General features: G+C 45.8%; 1 protein-coding gene across 1 annotated transcript in view; it reads left to right on the plus strand.

Annotated features, from left to right (window-relative positions):
• LOC142987219 (tribbles homolog 2-like) overlaps nt 1-9,607 on the plus strand; it is a 34,022-nt gene extending 24,415 nt beyond the window's left edge. The window contains exons 4-5 of the mRNA XM_076135840.1: nt 6,916-7,107; nt 7,844-9,607. Coding sequence (XP_075991955.1) covers nt 6,916-7,107; nt 7,844-8,108 — 457 coding nt within the window. The 3' untranslated portion in view covers nt 8,109-9,607. The remainder of the gene's footprint in view (nt 1-6,915; nt 7,108-7,843) is intronic.
• The last annotated feature ends 469 nt before the right edge of the window (nt 9,608-10,076 follow it).

The raw sequence follows: 10,076 nt of genomic DNA on the forward strand, positions 1-10,076 counted from the left end.
TTTACAAACTTTTGACCAAAACAATTTTCATCAAGCTCGTATGAAAGTACACAGTTTCCTCTGATTGCTTATGTCGACCACGTTGTACCGCTTTTTTTGTTTAAGTATCCAAGCATTTCAAACTAAAAGCGCGAGCAGAACCTTTGTTCCATGTTTTGACGAGTAATACAATCGATACCGCTTACATTGCGGCATATGTTGACAGTAAACACGTGTTTACCGCGGTTCATGCGGTGATGTACGCCGTGTGCAGCGGCGCGTTTCACTTCTAATAGTATGGGAATGTGGTAAATGGTTTTGCGTGTGTTATCGCGGCGAGCCGTACCGATAGTACCTGCGACGTCATTGGGGTCGCACAAACCCCGGTGCTATTAAAACCATTGTTCCTGCTCGATGGAGTTCTGATAATGATCGCGGCACATTTGAGTATTTTGAGTACTCTCATCGAGAGGCTAGCGTTAAAGCCACCGTGCAGTAAAATTGTGAGGAATTATTATTGTAATCCGTATTTAATATCGCATCAAATTCAAAGCACATCACGGGAATATGTTCCCGGTATCGGTGGTACACGCAAGCCAGTTCGTATTCATATTATAAATGTTCGTGCAGTGACTCGCGAGTTGTCGTGCGACGCAACTAATTTCCATACCAATGGCATCACAATAAGTGCATGTTATATGTAACACATTTTCGCAACGAGCGACCAATAAATAAGTTAAACTGAATTGTGTAACACAACAAACAGTTTCAGTCATTAGATTACAAAATATTTGCTTATCACACTCACGTTGCCAACTAAGCAAATAAACAAGTGGTGAAAAGTTTTTTTAAAGTTTCTTCTTGTGATAAGATATCAGTGAAATGCTGATAAAAAATTGCGATAACACTCGTGTACTGATTACTAGATTCTACGCTTCATAAGAAGATTTTTTCAAGATGTCAAGTATTATTATTGTGAGCGCTCCAAATGTTGTTATTGTCGGAGCTTTTTCCTCATCGAATTCACCGGAATTGACCCAGTGGTGCATTGTGTAGTAAACAGAGATATTTTTACCTCGTAATAGTTAGGAATCGACGGAGATTAATCCTATTTGTCGTCCCACGTGTTTCTGCAATCACGAAGTAAATGTATTTCACAAGGCGAAATCGCAACATCGCTTATTTCGCGTTTTCGAAATCATCCTGCGTCATTCATTCCTGCCTTTGTACTTACATACGATTACATTTGTGTTTATTGTCTTCACGTTAAATGTTAAAACAGTTTATTGGTGTCAAAATGTCGCTACACCGGTTCCACATTATATTTATGTCAGAACCTTGATTATCTTGTTCATTTTGTTAATTTGACCATACTGATCTAAAGTAAAGGTTCTTTAGGTTTCTCTTAGTGTGGAGCGATAACAGGTCGGTTGAACGAGTGACGGTGTGAGTTACGGCGTGTACGGTGTGTGTATCAGAGACAAACACGCGCTTGTTTCGACTGTTGTGCAAACCACGTTATGAAATGGAGCGTAAGGACTAGCAAGTTTAATACATTGCGATAACTATGCGAACCGTAATGTGTCTAAACGATATTGTTACAAAACAACCGATTACTAAAGGTTTTAGGATGCTTCACCCATCGCATGTAAATCAACCGCGAATTGGACAAAGCATTGTCTCCTTTCATTTTTCCATGCATTTGCGCCACTCGCCAGATCCAATAGTTAACCAACTGTTTCAGTAATGCGGCTGGCATTGCTCGCCAGTTCGCAATCGTCCACTCCATTCGCTACATATCGCAAGCTCTTGCGTCGCCCGACCAGCGGGCATAGCTTTCATGATTAATCATCGTTCTAATTCCACTGCCTGTATTGCAACCCTTACAATGTGCCAACTGTTGGCGGCGATCGTTGAAGACACAAAGCGTGGGGGAGCATTCATCTCGCACCTTTCGCACTTCCGACTCTCAATAATGAGGAGGAAGCTATTGCGGAGTGAAACAATCGTCGATTCCGGCTGCGTGCGTCGTGGCGGAAACTGCGCGGCCGCAGGCGGATACGGATTTACTCTTTTATTTATCGGGCGATCTAGACCGCATCTGTCAGCCGACATAATATATCGTACAGCTGCCCCTTATGGTTATCGTCGTTACACAGCCTCCGCGGTGACGCGGTAGGCAGCGGCACGCGCACCTGTCGCCAGGTGTCGCGCACATCACTGCAGCCTCGTCGTTGATTGTAAAACGCGAGTAGATATTACTTTTTGTGTTGTTACGTGCGTCGTTAGCGTGAAAGCTATCGTCGTAACTAATCACAGGCTGTCGCACGATAATCTTATTTTTTCTTTGTACACGTAATAGTGCTGTAATGACGATGATTACTCGTCCACGATGTGGGAGCACCAGCTTTTTACTCGCGCGTTTCCCAACACTTGGAAAAGTCGGTTTAAAACGTAACAACGCGTTATGAAAGTGAATACGCAAACGTTCTAGTGAGCCGGTTACCTGACGATTCTTCGTGTAATATCCTGCACGTTAATTCTGAGCTACAAATTAGATATGTACGTGGCGTTACGCGAGACATTGCGACATTCGGGTTGTACAGCGACGCGACACAGCCGCGACGGGATCTCCGAGGCAGGCGCCGCTTTTTCGACTATTCTTCTCGAGCGTGTCTAACAAATGGCCCTTGAAGATGAAGTGTACTGATGGCAATTGACATTTTTCTGTGCCCTAGTGTCCTCGCACGTGTGCGTCGACCGGCGAAAGTATTTCGAAACAGACAACGCAGTTATATCGGGAAGGAGTCAATGAACGGAAGTATTTCACGAGTGTGACATGCGGCGCGCTTTATCACGCCTTGCGTAACGTTGGGCCCACTTGCTCAATCGAGCCACACGCGGAACATTGCTGTTGTTGTCTGTTATGACAAGCCAGGCTCGTGGCTCTGCGGTCACAGGAGTCTGCAGGAATCTTGTTAACGCATCTGTTGCAAGTGCGGTTTGGTCGGCGCGGGCGGCGGGTCGATGTACGCTTTCTACGCTGCGGCGGCAGCGTCTTTCCCCGGCTTCGACGGTGCAGCGGTGGCGCGGTGCGGGCGTGCGATTGCAAAACGCCGCTGAGGTCGCGCTTTCTTCGTTCGCGACGCCCGCTCGGAGAAATTGTTGCGACACGCCGCGCGTACACCGACCCCGCGTTAGAAAGTCGACCGCTCACCGGATTTAACACGAAGCCGCGTAACGGTGTAATTGCAACGATTCGAGACGGAATTCGACGAGATTTTGGATACTTTTTGCGCACGCATTTCATCCGCTTTCTTTCGTTACACAATCGTCACGTAATAGAGGCGCGCGGGTCATCGAACGGTATCGTACATTTCGTAAACGTCGCTGTACGTCGAGAACTCGGAGATGGTGCGCAATTGGCCAATTGCGTGCGGTAGTGCGTTTGCGCAACGGGCTCTGGAGTGGCGCCCGTTCCGCAGTCCGCGCGTTGCAACACGGGATTATTTCGGCGGAGGCGCTTGGACAGCCGCCCGGACTTGCAACATGCCATATCGCAACGTGGCTCATAATCCACGCCATTGTGACACGCGGCCCGTGCGCGGACGCCGCCCGCCTGCCAAATACGGCCGCAACGCAACCGCGCCACTCGATCTCCTTACTTCATCACCCACTCGGCAACTCCATTGCACGCCACTCAGCGCTACACCGCGCACCCACAAATGTCATCGGCGTGACATCTCAATCCGAGCCTGCGACGCTATCGAGCGCAGCTAGGCCGTCCGCTGGCATTGTCACTGCATTCGATTTTAAAACTAAAACAATTTTGCAACCCGATGTTCACATTAGCGTTTTCGCAAGCCGCCCAGCGTTCGGTTTCAAAACTGAGTTCGACTTGCGTTATCGGTGTTCCGATAAAGCGAATGGTGCCGCTGCCGGCGCGGTTTTGAGACCTAAATTCTGGAATGTGTACCTACACACACATTTGTGGTGCGATAGTATTTTGTCACGGTAATAGCCGTGCATACGTTTATTGTCAAGATGGTGATTCACGTATGCGCTCAGCGATAATGCGCGGTACGAGCATCATTCGATTCCGAAGCTGTTATCAATCAGGTTTCACGAAACATCCGTAGTTGCACAACCGCAGTCGACATATAATTGGGCATGGTCGGGATGGTTTCCCAACCTATCCCGACGGCATCTCGGTGTGGCAACTGGCATTGCTTACGACATCACATGTCCCTACAAAGCGGGTTACGAAAACCTGTGACTAACCGCTGCTCCGGCGCACCGCGTCCGTAGGGCTCGGAAACTACAAATATCGAGCGTCAACATCGTATTATACATTGTTGACGCGGCTATTAAAACATAGTGTTTCGCAATGTGCACAAGTGACATATCTGCTCCGTTTTGTATACAGTGGCGTGTGGAGCGTTTCCTCAGTTGCGCAAGTATTCGTCATACAGTGGCCACAGCGGGCGGCGATACTAACGCGAGCAGGAAGTGCATGCATGTGTGGTGCATCTGCGCCTCGATCACTGCCATTGTTTGTTACGAAACTGTCAGGGTTGAGTTGAGCAATGGCCGCGATTGCGAAACACGCAGCCGCATCCCGCTAATTGTAGACGATCTCACACTACCGCAGCACATGTTAACTCTATACTTATATCGATTAATATTATATTACACATTCACGTCACCCAATCTTAATATAAACGAAGTGCGACATAGTACTTCTACATCAACCGTCCATTTTATTACCCTCCACAAGTTTATTATTGACGATGAGCCGCCATTAGTCAAACTTGACCAAGAAAATGTTAAGGAGAACGTTACCCAGATACAAACGCGTAATTTTAACGAAATATTTCGTTAACACAGTTGCGAAGTTGTAAACGTGAGTCAATTTAGTAATAGAGACTGCTTAGCTTCGGATAGGTACGTCACGAATTCATGAGCGTGTGAGGTATGGGGGCGCGGTGGTGCGGTGGTGACTAGTGCCGCTAGAGGTGAGTGTGCAGCAGCGCGGACCACTTCTGCGGCAACCCTGTGCGTAAAGACACGTTGCGTAAATCGCAGTTGTCCTTTCGCCCGCGGCGGGCCCGCACTCCGCGTCCGAGACACCGCGAGAATCCTTGGAGGCCACCGCTCGGAACACGCTCGGAAATCCGGCCAACCTTCCGACCGCGTTACGACACCGTATAACTTATTTACACGTTGCGAAATTCGAATCGATTGCAACTGCAGACATCGCACTTTAGCCTTGCCGTCGTAGGGATTTAATTAGGATCAGTTGCGCAGTCGCAACACCTAAACGGATACGAGGACGCCCTCCAGACTCAACTCCGCTCACTGATGGATTACAAAAAAGGTCCGGAGAGTGCAGTTGCAGGATGACGTCACGCGTTTCGTCAACTAGTTCCCACAGCGAATCTGTTGCTACACAACGATTAAGTGGCGAGCGCCGCACGTGCTTCGCCACGCACGAGCCAGTGCTCTAGCATCTCCTTGTTTGCCCTGTCTTTGTACTCACCCAATACTATAATAAGCGCCGAATAATTTGCGAGGTGCCTCTCAACATAATATTTCATTTGATAACCGGCCGCTATTGCGACAGTCTTAACGAGAGTAACCTTTAGCGGGAGCCAACCGCTCCATATTGTCACGACACGATCACTTCGTAAAATTTGTTCATAATAAATAGCTATCGTTTATCTGGCATCTAGAAGTATCGCAACGCGTTATTAATACCGCGCTACGGTCTAATATCCTCGGCGCTGGTTGCGAGTGAGATCTGCTCGAGCCGTCAATTCCACCGAGTCTTGCGTACGTCCGCAGACTATTTGTCAAACAGCTGAGACCGCAACTTGCACGTTTTGTAACAGCGCTCTGAGCAAACTTGATATTTATTACCTTCAGCTTTCGGAATATGCACGGCCGAACGAAACTTACACATTTCCTCACGAATAGGCCGTGTCGACATTTTCAAACACGACGATTATGGGGTTCAGGACGTATAAATAGAACAGGAGCCCGTCTTTAGATCGGTTAGACTCAACGATCCACAGTTTATTATTACTAAACCGGCTAAAAATATCAAATGTATGTGTGCATTTAATACATGTTTATTTTGCTGCTATCGAACCGCCCACTGTGCACCTGTCCCGCCTGTCTTACCTTAACCTGGTATTGCAGGCGTTTTAAATAAAAAAGGTACGAGTCCATACAGTTTGGACGTGTTTGTACAGAGCGTAGCAGTAGTCGGTACATATTTGCTGTGCTGGCACAAAGCTTTAACCAACGGAGTAGGCTCGATGCAGTCGACGCGTTCCCATGAAACCGAAGATCGAAAAGTCCCGTTTGTCGTCCGATCGGGGTTAGTTTACATTCAATCATACACGACGCAGCCGGTGTAATGTTTCCAACTGTGCATTTAATAATGCATTTCGAAACGATGCGGCCGCTCTGTGAAATACGAGGTCGCGCACGGTGCGCCTAAAGCCCGCGATGTGATGAAACAAAACCTATTGCATCACCGAACAGCTTTATGGTTCGCTATGTAATTATTTACATGACATTATTGTTGCATATGCACCGATACGGGGTCGCCTCGTATCCCGAACAATTTTGCAACTGACGCACATTTAATGTATGACGCTTTAATAATAATTAGCAGAGCGCGCCAATCGTTAATAGTGCACCGACAAAGCTTTGTGCTCAAAGGGATCCATTTCGGACGAGTGCGTATCTCGCCTGTGTATTATGGGCAAACGTTCGCGATTTATATGGGTCACTGGCCATGCACGTCAAACGCACACGACCTGACAATGTGGCCGATTAAATGGGCTCTCAATTGCAACGCTTGTATATTGTGTTCGACTACGATTGATATTGCAGCATAATTCTAAAAGTAATTTCCTCTTGTTACAGAACGACGTTAAAACTCGAGTCGTTGGAAGACGCAGTGGTACTCGACGATCCTGAGGAGGATTTACTTCAGGACAAGCGAGGATGTCCCGCGTACGTGTCGCCCGAGATCCTCAGGGCGCACCGGACGTACTCCGGCAGAGCGGCAGACATGTGGTCACTTGGAGTCATATTGTACACCATGCTCGTCGGAAGGTACGTGTCTACTTTCTCTTACACTAAACAAAACCACTCAATTATCTACAAAGTCGGTTCCAAAACATAATTTGGGTTGGCAACAATTAATTGCGCGTAATTAATGCGAGGGTCGGGTTGGGCGTCTTCACCAATTCACCTGCGTGGCGTGGGACTTACCGTTTTTAGAGATCACAAGGCGGGGGTCGCCGCGACCGTTGGCGACGCATACGTGGGGATGATCACCTGTCGGCCGTTACGCGCCAACGGCTAACAATTATATCACCCACATATAAATGAGGTTCGTGAAATCTTCGCCGCACCTGCCGCGGTCATGTGGCGAAGACGTTGCTACCCCCACCTCCGACGCACCTGCCGTTCGCGAGGACCTTTGTTTTCTACTTTTTTTGACTCTCGCACCCGTAATTTATAATACGAAATTCGGGATTTGGCCGCAATCGTCGGCATCACCTGTCGCCGGAAGGGTTCCAGCGTACCTGAGTTTTTGTTTTGGCGCGCAGCTGCCCTCTCTAAATGACAATCGGATCGCTATTAATTGGGACAGAGCTTTGTAAAAACATAACAATTTGAGGCCCGACTTTCGGTCCAATTAATGACCCTATCTTTATCTTTTTCAAACGCGATAAACGCTTTTTGCAGACTTTTTTCTGATGATATTAGGTCGGAATTTATCGTGTAACAAAATGCATATAAGAATTTGTGACCAATGCTAACGAAACGTTTCTTATTGTTTTAGGTATCCTTTCAACGACTCGGAGCATGCGTCGCTGTTCGCAAAGATATCGCGCGGTTACTTCGTGGTGCCCGAGTGCCTGTCGTCGCGGGGCAAGTGCCTGATCCGCTCGCTGCTGCGGCGCGAGGCGTGCGAGAGGCTGAGCGCGCGGGACGTGCTGCGGCACCCGTGGCTGGCGCGGGACCCGCGCAACGAGCTGCCGCCGCGCGCCGCCGCGTCGCACGACCGCCTCGTGCCCGACGTGGAGCTGGACGACGACTGCGTGTAGTGAGCTGCGTCACTCCTCCCGCCCGGTGCTGGCATCGGGACCGCGGCCTCCTCCTCGACGCAGAGCCGCCGAGCGCGCGCCCCACGCCCTTGTTTCAAATTTATTTATGAATTTACTTTAAGTTATTCCGGCCTTTAGGCTTGCGGTTGCGCTCACTGAAATAGTCCTAGCTGTTCATCGTACGAATGTCCAATTTTCAGTAAGAAGTACCCCGAGCCAAATACGTCTCTGTCGAGATTTTAATTTAGTGATTAGGATCCAAAGTGGGATCAAGCGGTCGGGGGCGGCTGGCCCGTCCCGGACTCGCGAACTAATTTATAAAAGTAGAAGCGCGAGGCGAACCACAGTAAGAGTCGCACAAGTCTGAAGGGTCCGATGCCGCCGCCGGCTTATGCGACTTTTATTGGCGATATTTCGCTGTGGCTTTTACGAGCTGTGGTATAGTCGTAACGTTCATAATGACAGAATAAGTGAGACTGATATCGCGTTCTTGTGATCTAACTATGCAATTGATAAGCGATCCATCTAGTTGTGAATGTGGAGCGCTCCGGACCGTCGTTCGACCCCGTCCAACGTCTGGAATGAGTTATTTATATGAAGCATTCTGTTAACTATTACGTTAATTCCTCGTAAGCCTAATGTAATCATATCAATTTCACATCAATATAGATGGTATATTGCATTGAAGTTGTCGCCGTAGTGTTAGGTAAATGACCTATGTATATTTTGTATTTATATAAAGTTATATCGTGTAATTGTGATCTCCACCGATGTTATTTAGCGATTACTTGATTGCCATTATGTTGTTACGCAGAAGTGATACGTTTTCTTTTGTTGCACAACGTTCAGTTGCTTCCATCATAGAGTTATTTTGATTATTTTATTTTGGTTATATTAAATCGTGATTATTCGGCTAATCAGCATACGAAATTATTATCTTGTTATTGTATTCAACCGAAATTATGTTTGATAAAAAAATATATACGCACCACCCTGTACCGAAAATGGTCGTAGAACTTGGTCTGTGCCATTTATTTAATTTAAACGTTATTTATTGTTGTTGTAATTGACGGTGTGAAGACGGCACTCTCTTCCTATACTTAAACTAAATTATTATTTCCATTTGGTACATGGTGTTGAGTTTTTATTTTGATCGAAATTTATTAGATCAATCGTGATTTTTTATTTGTAATTATTTGTTTCGAATAAATCAGTAATGTTACCATGTCTAAATTTTGTTGAGTTTCATCAATCAGTTTTGTTTATAATTTTCAATCATTTCTTTTTATTTTTCGTACGGGATTTATTTGTGAATCGTACAGTTGAAGTAGTCAAGTCTTTCATAATCAATGAAAGCGTGTTGTACAATAGTAGCCTACAATGTAAAATAAACTATTACTACTTTAATTTATACAAACTGTAAATAGCGCTAAGGTATAATAAGGATTATCAAAAAAAGAAAGAGATAGAGGGAATAAAATAATTAAACAAATATAAAACTATACTTTGATTTGACACCCTGAGCCCCCGCCCGACACGCAACACGACACACACTGGTAGAATAACTAAATGTAACTGTTTTTATTACCATAAAAAATACAAATTCATTGCATTCATTAAATTCATTAAATCCAATCTATTTGGATTAGATCATTAAATTGGGTCATTAGAGAAACTATATGTTTTAGCATTATATTAAACATTTTTTCATTATTTCACAAAAAGTATCAACTACATTTACCAATAGGCTATCTTGCATTTGCAGACGACCTGTAATAATTCGATAACCGCATTTGAACAACAAAAGAGGCTTATTGACAAAGTATAATAAAACGGATACGAATATTTAGATATGAATATATGGACTATATTGAATTAAATATAATTTTCTGCGATTCTTTAATAGTTTATTTTTTTGTCAGAGAGATTTTTTTCATTCTACTCCAATTCAAGACCAAATGGCGGTCA

The sequence above is a fragment of the Anticarsia gemmatalis genome, chromosome 3 (assembly GCF_050436995.1).
Source record: "Anticarsia gemmatalis isolate Benzon Research Colony breed Stoneville strain chromosome 3, ilAntGemm2 primary, whole genome shotgun sequence".
In the NCBI taxonomy this organism is placed as follows: domain Eukaryota; kingdom Metazoa; phylum Arthropoda; class Insecta; order Lepidoptera; family Erebidae; genus Anticarsia; species Anticarsia gemmatalis.